The sequence below is a fragment of the Callionymus lyra genome, chromosome 7 (assembly GCF_982586985.1).
Source record: "Callionymus lyra chromosome 7, fCalLyr1.hap1.1, whole genome shotgun sequence".
Lineage (NCBI taxonomy): Eukaryota > Metazoa > Chordata > Actinopteri > Syngnathiformes > Callionymidae > Callionymus > Callionymus lyra.
In genome coordinates, this window is record NC_141824.1 from 9,996,780 (window position 1) to 10,016,255 (window position 19,476).

The 19,476-nt window shown below is 38.1% G+C and overlaps 2 protein-coding genes across 2 annotated transcripts; one reads left to right on the forward strand and one right to left on the reverse strand.

Annotated features, from left to right (window-relative positions):
- Positions 1–130: 130 nt before the first annotated feature.
- On the forward strand, positions 131–3,951 carry ap1s3a (adaptor related protein complex 1 subunit sigma 3a). Its single transcript, XM_087795442.1, has 5 exons — positions 131–224; positions 629–807; positions 2,347–2,455; positions 3,698–3,835; positions 3,897–3,951. Exons 1-5 carry the CDS (start codon positions 222–224, stop codon positions 3,930–3,932), a joined length of 465 nt encoding a protein of 154 aa, XP_087651568.1. The 5' UTR covers positions 131–221; the 3' UTR covers positions 3,933–3,951.
- A 136-nt stretch (positions 3,952–4,087) lies between these two features.
- On the reverse strand, positions 4,088–7,364 carry scg2a (secretogranin II a). The gene is made up of 2 exons (XM_087795563.1): positions 7,164–7,364; positions 4,088–6,072 (listed from the first exon to the last, which is right to left on the reverse strand). Exon 2 carries the CDS (start codon positions 6,062–6,064, stop codon positions 4,361–4,363), a length of 1,704 nt encoding a protein of 567 aa, XP_087651689.1. The 5' UTR covers positions 6,065–6,072; positions 7,164–7,364; the 3' UTR covers positions 4,088–4,360.
- Between the last annotated feature and the right edge of the window lie 12,112 nt (positions 7,365–19,476).

The window sequence follows — 19,476 nt, forward strand, 5'->3', positions numbered from 1 at the left end:
TAACACGGCGATTAAAACAGGTAAAGTCTGGATGAATTATGTGACTTAAAAGGATTTTTCCTGTGTGTGTATGTGTAGGTGTGTGTGTGTGTGCGTGTGTGTGTGTGTGTGTGTGTGGGAGGGACAAAAATGCAGGAAACACCACCGGTGTTGAGAACCAAGCGGCACCTTCACTCATCAGGATTTCATTTGTCCGATTTTCCTCAAACTTCTTCCACAAAATGGTGAGTTAATCCAAACCTAAACTAAAATACAAACTACTGGCAAAAGTTTCCAAGAACGTAATCATGTCATGAACATTGTTGTTACAGAAAGGTGTGCGTCATGTGTGATCAACACTATTTGAGTTCATTCTTTCCTCGTCTCGACTTGAGAGTTTTATCGCCCCGGGGGCCACGAAGTGCCTTCAATAATCTTGTCGACAAATGGTTTTAAAGTGCTTAGACGTGCTTTCTGGTTCCATTTCAATCCACAGTTGTGAAATGTGTTTTTATTGTCACAGCAGGAGCTGCTGTGGTTCTTGCAGAAGCATTTTACTCATCATGTTGTGCAGTCTTTCTTCATAATAAGACTTTTTTATCTACAGTTTTTTTTTGTGTAATTCTACTTTATGTGTTTTGCCCCACAGATGCGTTTCTTGCTGTTGTTCAGCCGACAGGGCAAACTTCGCCTCCAGAAGTGGTTCACGCCGGTGTCAGAGCGGGAGAAGAAGAAGGTGATCCGAGACATGATCATGCTGGTGTTGGCCCGACAGCCTCGCTCGTGCAACTTCCTCCACTGGAGGGACCTGAAGATCGTCTACAAGAGGTGACAGAATATCATTCTGAGAAGAGACTCACCATAAAACAATGTTGTACGGAGAGAGAGCAAGTTTGTCTGGAGCACACATGACGCAACCCCAGAGCTCCTCTTATCACGTTTACAACCCTCATAAAAGCCAAAGTTCTCTTCGGTTCTCAGGGTCGAGGTTTAACCGACCTCAGATCAGTTGTTTGGATCAGTTCTTCAGCAACATCATTTACAACTATCTTTAGCTGTCTTTGCTATGAATGCAGGTCAAAATAAGTTGGTATTTCTCTGTGCAGGAAGAGAATAAGTTCAGGTGGATTATGGGCCTTAATATTACCCTAGACTTATGGAAACCATCCTTATTTTAATGTGTTATAAATATGGTTTGAACTCATTGTAATTGGGTGTATTTGAATTTTCATGGGGGTGAAAATGCCCCTCTTTCCGCCCCATTAAACAAAAGGTGCTGAAATTCAAGCTATATTCCTTAAGTACTATAAAAAACATTGTTTAAATTTAATCAGAATATTACATATTTGAATTTTCATGTTCTTCTGCCCCCCCTGAACCCACCTTTACCCTGACCTGATTGACTTACCCTCCCCCCTGAAACCTTCACTGAGAGTTCAGTTGTCTGTCAAGCAATTATATCAACAGGCATATAGGACGTATTTGAATTTTCATGGGGGTCTTTTGACCCCGTTCACGCCCCCTTACAATTGATAAAAGTTGCTGAAATTCTGCAAGTCCACCTTACTTACCAAGTTATACATATGGTTTAAATCTCATTCAAATTTTTATGTATATGAATTTTCAGGGGGGTCTTCTGCCCCTATTTCCGCCCCTAAACAAAAGGTGCTAAAATTCAAGGTATCTTCCTTAAGTAGTATAAAGAATATATTGTTTAAATCTAACCTGAATATTACATGTTTAAATTTCCATGGGGGTCTTCTAACCCCGCCCTCCTGTACCCCCTTTCCCTTGACCTAATCAGGTTGCCCCCCTTCCTCCCCCGCCCCCTAAAACCTTAACTTATAGGTAAATATTCCATGTGCACATTTTCAAGCACTTTTTTCAAAAGTGGATATATTGTATTTTTGCATGGGGGTCTTTCCGCCCCCTTTTCAATTACAAAAAAAGTGGACGTTCTGGATACATTGCTTACTTAGTAAGAAGGTCTTATAATAAAATAGAACAATTCAAACTTTTTTTTAAACAAATGTATTTTAAGAAATTTTATATTATTTTCATGATTCTTATCACTGCTTGAAAATGCTTACTTATCTACTAACAAATAATGTATAGGTTTATGTGTATGTTTTAATCTGTATTTAGAAATAAAAATCCACATGAATTCATGCGAAATTAAACAAAATAAAGACCTAGTTGGACTGGGTTACTATGTGTGTTGTTAATAATGTACGATCATCCGACACTAAAATGTGGTTTGGGAAATTAAATGATTCCTCGCCGATGAACTCTCGGTTCTATTTGAGTTCTTCCAATCTTCTTTCAACTCGAATCTAATATTCAAATGTTCCTTCTGTTCACGCTCAGGTACGCCAGCTTATATTTCTGTGCAGGTATGGAGAACAATGATAATGAACTGCTAAGTCTGGAGGTGCTTCACAGATACGTGGAGCTGCTGGATAAATACTTCGGCAATGTAAGTGTTGATGGATTCACAGCTCTGACGGCTGTGTAAATTATTCCTGCATCTCAAACGTGTTCTTGGTGAATGATTAGAGATCATGACTGAACTACAATCTAATGTAACACTTTGAAATTACTTTATTTTAATGTTTTTCACAAGTACAAATATGAGAAAATATATCGAATGTTTTTTAATCTTCAGGCAAAATGCAAAAAACGAACTATTTGTAAGATTAATGCTGTTGTTTTGTGGAGGCTGGACCGAAGGGGCTCTATAATAAGAAGAAAGGGCCAAACATTTGTTTTTGTAGGCCCCTAGAATGTTGGAGAGTTTACTAACCAGAGGGTTGTTTTACTTCAAAGAGAAGCAGGGGTTCTGCTCTTAATCTCTTTATGTAATACCTGGCTTGTGCTACAGACTATTAAGAGATACAATTTGGTTTTATTTGTTGTTGGTGTTTTAATGAACCGCTGCGGGTTTGATGATACATTTATCAGTCGATTGAGAGCTCAGTTGGTTGGTTGAGTTAAAGTTCAAGTAAGATATAGAGTTAGAGAGTTAGGGTTAATGTTGAGTAAGGGTAAGGGTAAGTGTAAGGGTAAGGGTAAGGGTAAGGGTAAGGGTAAGGGTAAGGGTAAGGGTAAGGGTAAGGGTAAGGGTAAGGGTAAGGGTAAGGGTAAAGCTAAAGCTAAGGCTAAGGCTAAGGCTAAGGCTAAGGCTAAGGCTAGGGTCAGGGTCAGGGTAATGGAAATAGTTTAGGGTTAGGGTTAGGGTTAGGTTAAGGGTTAAGATAAGGGTTAGAGGTGGGGGTGGGGGTAGGGGTAGGGGTAGGGAGAGGGAGAGGGAGAGGGATAGGGATAGGGATAGGGATAGGGATAGGGATAGGGATAGGGATAGGGATAGGGATAGGGATAGGGATAGTGTTAGAAGTAGGGCTAGGTCTAAAATTAGGGTTAGTATTCAGGTAGGGTTAAGAGGAAGGGTTGAAATTGGGTTGATGGTTAGGGTCAATTTCAGAAACATTTGCTTTAGTTTTTTCTAAATCAACATTATAGGCCTTTGCATTCACAAGTTGAGAAAGAAAAGAAAACCAATGACGTCTCATTTCTTATTTGTGCATAACAGCAATGGAGGTTTAAATAAATAATTTCTTCACACGGTGCCTGAGATTCTTCTTGTTTCAATTATACTTATTCTGTGATCACCGTCATCGTACTATTTTAAGACTTTGACAAAAAGTCTTGTGCCCTTCAGGTCTGTGAGCTCGACATCATTTTCAATTTCGAAAAAGCGTACTTCATCCTGGATGAGTTTCTAATGGAAGGGGAAATACTGGAGACGTCCAAAATGGCCGTCGGAGCAGCGATAGAGGAGGCCGACACGCTTCAAGAGGTAGAATCTGCCTTTAAATCAGTTATTTAGAGGGTAATTTGTGTTTCTTTTGTCTTGGCAGACGATGGAGGAATACATCAGCAAGCCTGCTTACTGATCCAAAACATACTTGAAAGACTTAAATATTATGTAGTGATGATAAGAAAAGTCTGCTGAAGATTTTATATGTTATTGTTCATTATTTACTTAATAATAAATATGTTTGTAGAAAGACGTGTGCTGAAGAGAAATGAAGAGAAAGTACACGGTAAGGAAAAATAAAGTCAATGCTTTATTAACCTCAAGTATGTCACATATGAACACATTTAGGAAAGAAATGACCAAAAAAAAAAAAGGCAAACACAAGTGGAATCCAACACTGAACTGGTGGTTGTGTGTTTGTGTTCAGAACGGCCAGGGAGTCATGATTGTGTTGCTCAATCTCAAACCAGCGATAGTGTTTTTTTTATCATTCAAAATACTTTATTTGGACCCTTCCCCAAAAGAATATATATATATATATTTATATGTATGTACAGGCTGTGTTTATGCTGCAGTTTTGGCGTCTTCCGTCTCTGGGTTCAGGTAGTTGAGTAACTTCATCACGGCGTCATTATCAAAACTTTGTGTGTCATTGTTTCGCTCGTCCTCCCACTGTCTCTTCTCGTTCTGCTGCTTGTCCGAGTCCATCTGATCCAAATAGTCCTGGATGGCCTGTTCGAAAGACCCGGTCATCGTGCTCTGCCCGGCCTCCTCCCTCTTCTGTGGGGCTCTGAAGCTGCTCTGTTTGGGGTACCTGGACAGCATCTGGGCCGTCAGGTACGCCGCCAGCTCGTCCTCGCCCACCGTGCCGTCGTAGTCGACCTTGGGCTTGACCCGCCGCTGCGCCGTGGAGGACTCGCCCAGACGCCCCGACGCCGGGTGGAACCGCGACGACTGGCTTTTGTACCTCTGCTGATTCCTGACGGGGGCGTCCTCTCTGTTCTCTGGTCCTCCCAGCCCCAGCAGGTTGAGGATCCGTTCCGTCTGCAGGTCTTGGGGGCTCTGTTGTCTCTGGGGGGGGCGTCTGCTGTAGAATCTGGACGCGGGGACTTTGTAGGTCATCTGAGGTCGACTGATCTTCCTGCTCTGTGATCTCCCTCTGAGCATGTCGAGCAGGTCTTCAGGTGGGATCTGGTACTTCTGAGAGATCCTTAGAATCTCATAAACGACTCGTGGGTCCAGGTTCTCGCTCGCCCTCCTCTCTTCTCGCTCCTCCTCTTCCTCCTCCAGCGCTCTCTTCTGCTCCTCCTCCGTCTTCTCCAGCACCTTGAAGATGTAGTAGTCCACCAAGTTGGTCACGTCATCTGGATCATCGCTGGACCTCTTCACCGGATTACTCTCTTCCTCCTCCTCCTCATTTTCATCCTCCATGTAGTCCAGACCTCGCTCAAGCTCATGTGTGCCCTCCTCCTCCTCTTCTTCCTCTTCTCCTTCGTCCTTCTGGTCCAGTGGACCCCAGTCCGCCAGCTCATCGTACGCCACGTTCCTCTCATCGAACATGTCCTCGTCCTCCTCCGGCTGCTCTTCGTCGTCTTGACGTTTGATCTTGGTGAACTTGTCCAGCTCGTCGAAGACCGACTGCAGAGTGGCCAGGTTCTGAGGCGTGTACTTCTCCTCCACGTTCTCGTTGGTGCGCTTGTAGGGGTTCCTCTCGTCCCCCTCATCGTCCCCCTCCTCCTCCTCACCTTCGCCTTCCTCGTCGTCCTCGAACATGAGCGGCAGCTTCTTGTGAGGCAGGATGTTCTGTGGCTTGGTTCCCGGTCTGGAACCGAGAGACGGGGCCGGTTTGGAGGCCTTCTCCGTCTGCTGGAGGGTGCTGAGGACCGCCTGGAGCAGCTCCTCGCTCTTGTCCTCCTGTCCTTCGGCCTCTTCCTCGCCGGCCGGGTGAGACGCCAGCCTCATCATGGCCTGAAGCTTCTCCCCGTCGTCCACAGGTGAGGCGTCATACTCGGCGCCCTGGTTTGTGGCTGCCGGGACGCCGGACTCCGCCCTCTGACCGAGGCTCTCGATGTACTCCAGGGCTTTCAGCATGTCCGCATTAGGAGGACGGCGGACGCTTCCCCTCTGGGGGTCTGACTCACTTCCCCGCAGTCTGTGGTCTCTGAGAGTAGCTCCGTGAGCGAGGCGGAGGAGGAGGAGGAGGAGGAGGCCGGCACAGCAGACGAGGGAGGGGTTTCCTCTGACGGACTTGCAGAAGAGTGACGCCATCGTGATGCCTGGAGATGAGAGGGAAGGAGGGACACGTCAGTGGTGGAAACATGATCACATGATGACTAAATTAAATCTAGTCAAGTAAATCTAAATGCAAGATTTCAATGCTGCGGAATATGAGAGTTTTCTGAGCTATTTATTTAACAATTATACAAGAAACCAATCAGATAACAATTAAAATTATTGATTTTTTCCGTGTCTCTTTATTTTTCATTCACGGATTGGGATTTGCATTTTTTTTGTGCACACAGAAAAATTGGAAAGAATAAATTTAATGACGGAGGATAATGACAAACGATCACTCAAGCATGTAATTATTTAATTTTAGAATTCAAAATATATATAATTTCTTAAATAAATAGTAATCAGAGGCCAGATCATAAAGAAAACAACTAACCAACCGTATTTTATTCATATATATGTACATATATATATTTATTGTGAGTGTAACCCTGACAAAAATATTCAATTAAAAGGGGTTTTCTTTAGTTTTAATTAGTATTATTGTATTATTATTATTATAATTAAACGGTCTCTCTATCATTGCCCCCTGCTGGTCACTGACGGGAGTGGCACCATTGGAGGCTCCAGCACAAATCTCATTAGTCTTCAAATTGCTTCTCCGTGAGTCACAGCCCTGGTTGTCACGGTAACCCGGTGGGGCTGATGTTTTTGACGGAGCTACATCCCTTTTGAAAACACATGAAAATATGTTTTAACCGCAACAGAAGACACGGTTCTTCGTGTCCGTGAGGAAATAACAAAACACTTTTATTTTTTTGTACGAGGAAGAAAGGAGCGAATTAAAAGATGAAATGACAAGAATAAGAATTATAAGGGTTTAAACGGGGTTTTTTGACTTTTTTTCTTGGTTCTGGGTTAAATAAAAAGGTGCCATTATATATAAATAAAGTGTAAAAGTGGGATATAAACACGAAAATAAGGCTGAAGACAGAACAAAAGAAGATCTTCGGTGCATCAGGTTGTTCCTCGAACACAAAGAAATCTCCTCTTAAAAGTCTCATCACGTGATTACAAATAAAAACCCGCCATCAGTGAGTCGAGAATGATTTTTTAAATTCCAAAGAAGTCTTACCTTTGAGCAGGAGTGCGAGGGTTGCGGGTTCCTCGGCGGGTCTGATCCAGCACCGCGGACAGCTCCTCGTTTATTATACACGCCACGTGACTCGTGCGTCACCGCCACACACGCGCAAGTTCACCCGAGTCAGAAAAAAAAAGGAGGAAAAAAAAAGAAAAAAGAAAGAAAGAAAAAGTGTTGCTGGTGTGAAAGGAAAGCTGGTTCTGACCCGGGTCACCACGTCTCAGCAGAACTCCTGGATTAGAACTTTCTATTTTTATTTATTATTGTTTCTATCTTTATTATTATTGTTTCTATTTTTATTATTAAATGGTGACATGTGATGAGTATACAACATTTAAACCGTATAATATCTATATATCTACATATATAAATACAAAAATAATATATTTATAGAGAGATAGAATGAATAATATTTAATTATTTATTTATATGTGTTCCTGATGTCAGCTGCTGTGTTGGACGTGACGTCAGAGGCGTCGCTGTGATTGATGCTTGTTATGAAAATTGCGGCAGAGAACGGCAGACGATGACTCACATATGGTTTCAACCGGAGAGGGGAGGGGGTCAGGATGAGGGGTGATGGGGGGGTGGGGGACTGCAGAAGTGTGTGAGAGAGAGGGAGAGAAAAAGAGAGAGAGAGGGAGAGAGAGAGGAGGAGAGGAATCAGGGCTTTTAACTAAAGCAAGTGCGCACTCTAATATGGTTTCTGGCAGCTGGCGTCGTCTGGCACGAGCGCCTCATCTTTTCATTCATAAAAACTGAAATCGTGAGTCGCATCCAAGACCCGAGCTCGTGTCCTGCACTGACCTTTGTTTCCTTCCTTCTTCTGTTCAAGAAAAACCACAACAACGACAACAACAGAGCCTGAAGTAAAAGATACAAGAACATCTGCCTCTGAGACTCACAATCATAACTTCGTTACTAAGAAACTCCTGGAGGGAGAAAAGAAGTTAAAAATAAATAAAGCTCTGAGGGTTCGAAACGTCTCTCGTGTGTTTTAAATCAAACAACGTGGTGATGATTTTACTGCGCAATGTTCTACAGTATAAGAAGAATAAAACTAGGACATGATAGAGAAACACATTATTTTATTATATCTATTGTTTAACATTGTATTTTAAAGGCATGTGGTTCAGAGAAGCTCAGTTTTGAAGATACAATGAAAAAAAAAACTGTTTACATTTACAAGGAGTTTTAGTGACAGACGAAGCATTTTTACTTTTTTATTCAGTTATTTTATACTTTTGATGTTCTAATATTCCAACTTAAAAGCTTTATTTGTCGTAGTGGATGGTTTTTATCTTGTTACTGTAATTCCTATTATTCCAACTTTTAAATGTATTATATTCCAACTGTTAATGTTCTTATATTCTGACTTTATTACCGTTTATTTTTCAAAATTCTAGCATCATGGCCACGTTTTGCTCATTAGCTTAGCTTTTTTTTAATTACAGTTACAGTTTCATACCTTGATAGCTTAGCATTCTTTATCAGAGTAGAAGTTTCTTACCTTTTTACAATAAACCATAATATTCCGACATTAAATCTTGTATGTACATTTGTATACATCTTGCATCCTCTCGTCCTCAGTCATCTTCTGGCATTCCATTGGCCAGAAGTTAATATGGCTACTTAGCTTAGCATTCTTCATAAGTTTCTAACTTTTATACTGTAAATAGTGACACTAAAAACAGCCTTTTTTCAAGCTTTATCTCGCACTACAAAGAGAAGAACAATGTTGACTGTAAATGACTTTAATCCTTTCTTCACACACATAAAAAAAGAGCAGGATCTGTCAGAGACTCGGAGTGGAGCTGCTGTTTCAACACAGAGGTAGAAAGTAATCAGTTATAATGACCGGATTGAAAATATTGGTCATTTCTGCTTCTTTAAAGGATAGTTGTGCGTCTTTGTTTCGTCACAGTCATGTCGTCTGTCGAAGCTCGTACAGTAACGCGTGGACGTCTCCGTCGGACTAATTATTCTCCCAAATGACACACAATGTGGCGCTTTTGTGCCGATACCGGCGCGAGCTGTCGGGCTAATTGCTTGTGGTCGTGTCCACGGCAGGATTACCGGTAAACAAAGACCAATTACAGCTCAGTTCCGCCCACTCGGCTTCAGTCTCCTCAGGTCACGCAAGAAGTTTCTTCCTCCTGCTTATCAATTTCCTGGTCTTCCTTCCGGCAGCAAATGATCGTCTGAAGTCAGGTTTTCTTTGCTTTGGTTTGACGCCACCACAGGTCGACGTGTCGCTTCGTAACGAGATTTTCAGTCACTTCAATTTAAAGCTCACGGGTTTCACTGTTAAAGAGAAGATGTGATCTATGAGTCAAATCTTAAATAACTTTTGTGTTTGTTCTACTCATGAAACCATGTTTTGACATTGAAATTAACCTCAGCAGTGATAATGGTGGAAAAAACAACAACATCAAAAATGTCCCTTTTTAAAGAAAATAATTGTTCAAATTCTTCACAACTCTATAGTTAAAATGATAATGTTATGTTCAGCCAGTCTGCTGACGCTAGAGGTGTATTGGCGAGAATCTGGCGATACGATAAGTATCACGATCACGATACATTGCGATACTGTAGTAACAAGAATATATTTGTAGTATTGTCAGAATTTACAGACCACTTGACTCTTGACGAAGTTGTAACTGATTTAATTTGTTTTGAAACCAAAATATGTCCAAACATTTGCTTTAAAAGCTGCTGGAGTCACTGTATCCTCTCGTCCTCAGTCATCGCCAGGATCACAGTTCATTTGTTATTGTATCGATACAAGGATGTGTATTGGCAAGAATCTAGCGATACAATACATATCACGATACCAGGGTCAACGATACGATATACAGTGATACTGTAGTAACAAGTATATATGTGTAGTATTGTCCAGTACTTGACTCTTGTGTTGCAAAATTTACAGACCACATGACTCTTGACCAAGTCGTAACTGCTTTCATTTGTTTTCAAACCAAAATATGTCCAAACATCAGCTTTAAAAGCTGCTGGAGTCACTGTATCCTCTCGTCCTCAGTCATCGCCAGGATCACAGTTAATTTGTTATTGTATCGATACTAGGATGTGTATTGACAAGAATCTAGAGATATAATACATACCACGTTACCAGGGTCAACAATACGATATACAGTAACAAGGACATATGTGTAGTATTGTAGAGTACTTGACTCTGGTGTTGCAGAATTTACAGACCACATGACTCTCGCTGCTTTCATTTGTTTTGGAACCAAAATATGTTCAAACATCAACTTTAAAAGCTGCTGGAGTCGACTGTATCCTCTCGTCCTCAGTCATTGCCAGGATCACAGTTAATGTGTTATTGTATTGTTACTAGGATATGTATTGGCAAGAATCTAGCGATAAAATATATATCACGATACCAGGGTCAACAATACCATACACAGTGATACTGTAGTAACATATATATAATTGTAGTATTGTCGAGTACTTGACTCTGGTGTTACAGAATTAGACCACATGACTCTTGACGAAGTCGTGACTGCTTTCATTTGTTTTCAAACCAAAATATGTCCAAACATCAGCTTTAAAAGCTGCTGGAGTCACTGTATCCTCTCGTCCTCAGTCACTGCTCGTGAGATTTTTATTGGCCGGAAGTTTAATTGAAGCACAAAAATGAATGTTAATTGTAACATATGAATAAAATATGATTTATATACTGTATGTTTGTATATATATTTTAGTTTAAAAAGAAAGAAAATCTATACAGTGCCGTTTAATATATATACAGTATTGTTAAAAAAGTATTGTGATATCTAAGTGTATCAATATATTCTTACTCCGCCAACTGACAATAATTGAACCAGCAACCTTCAGACTCGCTCGCAGAAGAGAACCTCCTTCAAAGCTCGACACCAACAATTCATCAGCTCCTGAGACTCCATTCATGGTTTTGATGAAGCTAATCCGCCCTTTTTTTTTTTACTTCTCTGTGCAGGAGAAGCGCTGAGGTCATCGTCCTCGTCTTCATCCGTCCACCGGCGACCGACCGGCGGCTCCTCGTCCCTCACGGCTCCGGTTGACAGCCAATAATTTGGCTCCTTAACTCAGGTTGTCAGGGGTTTGGCAGACGTAATGTGCAGCGAGACAGGCGGAGGCCGAGCTTGTGAATGGACCTACAGGGTTTGACGTCAAACACCACCCTCTGATCGATATGTGTGCGTGTGAGTGTGAGTGTGTGTGTGAGCGTGTGTGTGTGCGTGTCTGGAAAGGTGCGACGCATCAGATTTTGTAAACAGTAGAAAATATATTTTGTTTTATTATTATAAATGTTGAAAAAATGCAGAATATATTGAATAAAGCAAATATAGTTATTCATGATTATTTCAATAGTTGAATTAATGAATAAAAAAACATGTATTATTACTGTTAAAAGGATGATCTTTGCTTTTGTATGGATAGAATTTGAAGATAAAATGTGGGATAAAATTAGGATAAATAAAATAAACTGCAGGCGTAAGTAAAAAATAATAATGAATGATTATAAGTGTTTGTTTTGATTAGATAAACATCACATTGAATCATCGAAAACTGACTCTGACTGCTCAAGAAAAGCAAAATTAAAATAAGGAATAATATGGTTAGTATATTTATAAATTCGTCAAAAATGGTAAGTCTTTAAAATAAAAAACGTAAAATCCAGGAAACAATAATGAAACGATAAAAAATGGTATTAAAGAAAAAAAAGGAATTTCATTTCCTGTTTAGTTCACCAATGGTTACAGTAAAAAAGACAAAAATATGAATTTTTAGTTTCAAGATTAATCTTTTAAAGAGACCTCCAGAAATTATCAAATTTATTTCATAACAGAAATAAATAATAAAACTAGAAAAATCCCCCTTTCATAGAAGGTCATGTGATCGCTGCCTGTTGTGAGGGTCAACCAAACAAAAAGATATACAATATAATGGACACATTTTATTTTATTATATTTGTTTTAGCTCAATATAAGGTTGAATTTTGACTTATATTTTCTTTAATTTATTAAAATATTGTCAATTGAAGGCAGTATATAGCGGACGTTTATTTTGAAGGACAAGAAAGACAAAAAAGTATATCAACAAAAAGAAGGTAAGAAAACACGACATAAATATAGTCTTCGGACAAAATAACATTGTTGTGACTAAAGTAAAAAATAATTTAAATTAAAAAAAAACATAGATATTGTCAGAAACAATGAGGGCTGCAAACATACAGTTAGATCTGAACACATCATTGGATTTAAAGCACAAAACTCGGTGCAGATGTAAAAAAAAAATAAAAAAGAAAGAAAACACAAAATGCTGAATCAGCACTTTCATCTCAATTACTTTTTTTTAAATGATTTAGCAGAATTCTCACTCAAGCGTTGGCAGAGATTCTCTCACCGGAGCATCAGAGTGCTCGACGTCACAGCAGACATTATCACCAAGACAAACTGCATGATGGGATTTAAACAAAAAGACCTGCTGCAGTCGTGAGCCAGAGATTCGCTCACTTCTCTAACATTAGCTTCAATTGAAGGGTTTGTGAATTGATTCATCCACTCAAAGTCCAGACTGAGAGAGATGAACTTTTAATTTAAGAACTATAAAGAAATCAGGAAAGAAAGTAAAACACTGAGAATACATCTGCCAAGGAGCTTCTTAGAAACACAGAAAATCCAAGGACACAGTTTAATACTACCTTCAAACTGGCAAAACTCTCAATTTCGAAACGTTTTTTTTTTAAAATGAAAACAATAACATACTTTGTTACAAAAGTTTGTTTTAATGAATTAGTTTTAAATAATACTAGTTTTGAAATGGAAACCTTCAAATCATTCTTAAATCCAGATGGAGCATCAAATAACTATTAAAATCTTTGTAACTGCACATTATCCTTTTACATAAACTGAACTTTTTTCAAAAGAGCTAGTAAAGAACAAGAGCTAGTAAAGAACAAGAGCTAGTAAAGAATAAGGGCTAGTAAATAACAAGGGCTAGTAAAGAACAAGAGCTAGTAAAGAATAAGGGCAAGTAAAGAACAAGAGCTAGTAAAGAATAAAACTAGTAAATAATAAGAGCTAGTAAATAATAAGAGCTAGTAAAGATCAAGAGCTAGTAAATAATAAGAGCTAGTGAATTAAAATAGCTACCAAAGAATAAGAGCTAGTAAAGAATAAGAGCTAGTAAAGATCAAGAGCTAGTAAAGAATAAGAGCTAGTGAAAAATAAAACTAGTAAATAATAAGAGCTAGTAATGATCAAGAGCTAGTGAAGAATAAAACTAGTAAAGAATAAAACTGGTAAAGAATAAGAGATAGTAACGAATAAGAGCTAGTGAATAAAAAGAGGTACTAAAGAATAAGAGCTAGTAAAGAATAAGAGCTTTTAAAGAATAAAACTAGTAAAGAATACGAGCTACTAAAAAATAAGAGCTAGTGAAGAATAAAACTGGTAAAGAATGAGAGCTAGTAAAGATCAAGAGCTAGTAAAGAATAGGAGCTAGTGAATAAAAAGAGGTACTAAAGAATAAGAGCTAGTAAAGAACAAGAGCTTTTAAAGAATAAAACTAGTAAAGAATACGAGCTACTAAAAAATAAGAGCTAGTGAAGAATAAAACTGGTAAAGAATGAGAGCTAGTAAAGATCAAGAGCTAGTAAAGAATAAGAGCTAGTGAATAAAAAGAGGTACTAAAGAATGAGAGCTAGTAAAGAACAAGAGCTAGTAAAGAATAAGAGCTAGTGAATAAAAAGAGGTACTAAAGAATAAGAGCTAGTAAAGAACAAGAGCTAGTAAAGAATAAGAGCTAGTGAATAAAAAGAGGTACTAAAGAATAAGAGCTAGTAAAGAATAAGAGCTAGTGAATAAAAAGAGGTACTAAAGAATGAGAGCTAGTAAAGAATAAGAGCTAGTGAATAAAAAGAGGTACTAAAGAATGAGAGCTAGTAAAGAACAAGAGCTAGTAAAGAATAAGAGCTAGTAAAGAATAAGAGCTAGTAAAGAATAAGAGCTAGTGAATAAAAAGAGGTACTAAAGAATAAGAGCTAGTAAAGAATAAGAGCTAGTGAATAAAAAGAGGTACTAAAGAATAAGAGCTAGTAAAGAATAAGAGCTAGTAAAGAACAAGAGCTAGTAAAGAATAAGAGCTAGTGAATAAAAAGAGGTACTAAAGAATAAGAGCTAGTGAATAAAAAGAGGTACTATAGAATAATAGCTAGTAAAGAATAAGAGCTAGTAAAGAACAAGAGCTAGTAAAGAATAAGAGCTAGTGAATAAAAAGAGGTACTAAAGAATGAGAGCTAGTAAAGAACAAGAGCTAGTAAAGAATAAGAGCTAGTAAAGAATAAGAGCTAGTGAATAACAAAGGCTAGTGAATAACAAGGGCTAGTAAAGAACAATACGGATGAATACATTGTGTTTTATTTCATGATGATTATTGTTTAAGAATTCCTGTTAGAGCGAAACCTTCCCTCCGACGAACCAGATGCATGTTGATGTGAAAGAGTCCCTGGATGCTAACTAGTGTGTGTTATCTCAACGGCGCATCTGTTCAGAGCGGAACTGCTGCCACGATGATATGCAACAAAGACTCCTCGACCACGTTGGATCCTCAAATGTCAGCCCCGAGGTTTATCGCCTTCGTGTCTGTCGTGTTGCTACGACACAAACAGTCGCTGAAATGAAGCGATTCTTGCATGTTTAGTGGAAGATCTACTTGATTCAGGATCAAGTTTAGGGGGGGTTTGGGGGGAGGTTTATTTTAGGAGGAGGAGAAAAACAAATAGTCCCTCACGTGGCGACAACATCTGCTCAGTGACTGTTAAAAGAAAGAACAAAGGCGGCGATCAAAGGCAGCAGATGAACCTGCAGTTCTTGGAAGTCGACGCTCATCCTGGAGATTTGACAGAATGTCTCTGATTTGTCTTGACAGTCGAGAGTCGACCAGAAGTGAAGGAGAAAGTTGAACTAAAGTTGAGGAAACTGAGCGAATTGTTCAGAGCGAAGATGAATCACCTTGTTCTTTCTGACAGAATCAAATAAAAGCATTTCACGCCGACATATTGGATCTAAAAAGCTACATTATTGAGAGCGAAGGCTCAGGAGCAGAGAGAGTTTTGTTTTTATCTTTAAAAGCTTCAGAAGTGTCGGCTCAGATTTAACGTGATCTTTAAATCAACCCACCACATCGGCCGGAACTCCCTTGTTGGATGTTACACTGGTGTTTGTTTCTGAGTGGAAGAGCTTGTGTCGTCATTTGTGTTAAAAAAACAAACAAAGAAATGGAGGAAACAGATATTTTTTTGTTTTTTAAAAAAAATGTTCAATCTTGATTTACAAATGTTTTGAAGATTCGCTCATTCGTTTGGCTGGAGCAGGAATTGTTATATTGTTACATAATTATTTCCTTGATTTGACTTTACTTTTTAAAGTTTAAAAAAAATATATTTAGGAAAAATGTACCTCTGCCAAGGAGTGACAGGGTTTATGTGTTCGCTTGTGTTTTTTTAATAAAGAATAACCTGTGATTGAGTTTTTACAAAAGATTTATAAATGCCAACTAGGTATTATTTATAGTTTATTTATACAGTTAAACTGCTGAAAGTTGTCATATGATTATTTATTTGTGTCATGTGGATATTAATGTTTGTCTTGTGAACATTTATTTGCAATATCTGATAACTTATGTGTATCATGTGAACATTATGCATGTCATGTGATCATTTATTTGTATCATGTGATCATATGTTTTATCATGTGATCATTTATTTGTATCATGTGATCATGTATTTGTATCATGTGATCATATATTTTATCATGTGATCATTTATTTGTATCATGTGATCATATTTGTGTATTATGTGATCATTTATTTGTGTCATGTGATCATTAATTTGTATCATGTGATCATTAATTTGTATCATCTGATCATCAATTTGTACCATATGATCATTTTGTGTATCATGTGATCATTTATTCATATCATGTGCTCATTTATTTGTATCATGTGATCATATTTTTGTATTATGTGATCATTTATTTGTGTCATGTGATCATCAATTTGTACCATATGATCATTTTATGTATCATGTGATCATGTATTTGTATCATGTGATCATTTATTTGTATCACGTGATCATTAATTTGTATCATGTGATCATTAATTTGTATCATGTGATCATTAATTTGTATCATGTGATCATTAATTTGTATCATATGATATCAATTTGTACCATATGATCATTTTTTGTATCCTGTGATCATTTATTTGTATCATGTGATCATTTATTTGTATCATGTGATCATTAATTTGTATCATGTGATCATTAATGTGTATCATATGATATCAATTTGTACCATATGATAATTTTTGTATCCTGTGATCATTTATTTGTATCATGTGATCATTTATTTGTATCATGTGATCATTTATTTGTGTCATGTGATCATTTATCTGTTTCATGTGATCATTTATGTATATCATAAGTTCATTAATTTGTATCATGTGATCATTTATGTATATCATAAGATCATTTATTTGTATCATGTGATCATTTATTTGTGTCATGTGATCATTTATCTGTTTCATGTGATCATTTATGTATATCATAAGATCATTGATTTGTTTCATGTGATCATTTATGTATATCATAAGTTCATTAATTTGTTCCATGTGATCATTTATGTATATCATTATATCATTGATTTGTATCATGTGATCATTTATGTATATCATAAGATTATTGATTTGTATCATGTGATCATTTAGGTTTGTCACCTGAAAAAAACTTAAAAACTAACTTCACGCTTTTTCTCTCGACGAAAACAATGCCGAAGTGATTGAATGACTCCAGATGCACGACATCGTTCGAAACCTGCAGGACCGAGAGTCAAAACACTGTCACATGACATCGTCATCAGCTCCGACAGTTCGTGGATGAAGTGGGAAATTTAGTCGGAAGCAGGAGCAACACTTTGAAACGATCATAGTCTGAGACACGACGGATGAATTGAGGAAGACGTTCTAATCTTGAGATCAATTCAAATAAAATAAAAAAAACAAAGATCTCACTCATTATCCTCCATCACTGACTTTTAAAGGACTTCATAAAAAGGTTGCGTGTTGGTTCAATCCCGTCCCGGCTCATCAACGGTGACGGATCACTGCTTTAATTGCTGGTTAAACTGAGACTAGCGGTTGCTAAGTGCCCGGAGAAAGACAGGAAGCAGCATTAAGGCTGCTGTTGTCTGCTGCATCCATCTGTGACATCCAGCGGGTGAGGGCGGGGGAGACGAAGGGGGGGCAGCGCCAGGATGACTCATAGGTCAGAGTGATGCGAGTGTGTGTGCTGGACAATCACCCACTTTGTCAAACTTCCAGCCAAAAACTTTCAGGTCCTGCTGATGGTCGTAGAATCAACAGGAGCTTCTTTCACGGACGATTGTGCACATTTCTGTTCGAGTCTCATCGTGGGTTCGAGTCCCATGATGCTCGTGACCTTCTGCCTGATTCTCTTTGGGTAAATAATATCATTTGTGATATGAGATTAGACCACAGGAGCTTCTGCAGCAGCAATAATTTACATGTCTGACGATGAGCCACGACATTCTACGTCTATCTATTATTGACATTACAGAACAGACTTTGTTAAGGTCATGTGATCATTAATGTGTATTATGTGAACATTAATGTCATTTAAACATTGTTTTTCCTGTGAAAAGTAATGTGGAAATTATGTTTGTCATGTGATCATTTATGTGCGTTATGTGAAAATTATTTTTGAATGCTGATTTTGTGTTTGATTCTTTTTGTTATCTATGAGTGTCATGTGATCATTTATGTTAATCATGTGATCATTTATGTGTTTTATGTGAACATGATGTGTATCATGTGAACATTATCTTTGTCATGTGATCATTTATGTGTATCATATGATTTTTATGTTTGTCATGTGATCGGTAATGTGTAGCACATGATCATTTATGTGTGTCATGTGAACATGATGTGTATCATGTGAACAATATATTTGTCATGTGATCATTTATGTGTATCATATGATTTTATGTTTGTCATGTGATCGGTAATGTGTAGCACATGATCATTTATGTGTGTCATGTGAACATGATGTGTATCATGTGAACATTATGTGTATCATGTGAACATCATGTGTATCATGTGAACATTATGTGTATCATGTGAACATTATGTGTATCATGTGAACATCATGTGTATCATGTGAACATTATATGTGTCATGTGAACATTATGTGTATCATGTGAACATCATGTGAACATCATGTGTATCATGTGAACATTATGTGTATCATGTGAACATTATGTGTATCATGTGAACATGATGTGTATCATGTGAACATGATGTGTATCATGTGAACATGATGTGTATCATGTGAACATTATGTGTATCATGTGAACATTATGTTTGTCATGTGAGCATTATATTTGTCATGTGATCATTTATGTGTATCAAGTGAACATTATGTTTTCAATGTGATCATTTATGTATATGATGTGAACATTATATTTGTCGTGTGATCCATAATGTGTCTCATATGGTCATTTATGTTTGTCATGTGATCATTTATGTGTGTCATGTGAATATTGTGTTCCTGACAAAAACTGTCATAAATAGCTTTAGAGCTATAAAGTTTCAAGACGGTGAAAAACATGACTTTTACAAAATATAATTTACATTCATTACGTTTTCTTCTGTAATTATTCCTTCGTCTCTTGTTCGGCTAATGTTGACAATGTTTTTGTTTGTTTTTCTTCTTAGCGCGCAGTCATTTTTGTGTGAGGTTGTCATCACCGTCACGAGTGTGTGTCGATACACTGTGGATTCAATCGACTCCTCCGGCATCACCAGTGAAAAAACGGGTTTCACTCGTGTCGCGTCACGCTGAGGCGTCGACTTTCATCACAGCCTCAGTGTCACTGTGAAGATGAGAAGAACCCAGCAGGACATCACTGTGTGTGTGTGTGTGTGTGTGTGTGTTCTGTAGGCAACTTAAACACACACTCATAACATGCAGTAGTGCGACAAGCAGTTACACACAGAGTGTTCAATGGTTCGCTCAGGTGCTGATATCCATGGTAACCAGAGCCTGGTGTGAGAACAGAGCAGCCAGTGTGACACGGCATCACAATATAGTCAGTATTTAATCGGAGGTTCATCACCATCACTGACATACGGGGAACCATTCATCACTTTCGATCGCTTTAGTGATCCGACGACCGGATGTTGACATAACCAGAGATTATTTTGATCACATGATCACATGATAATA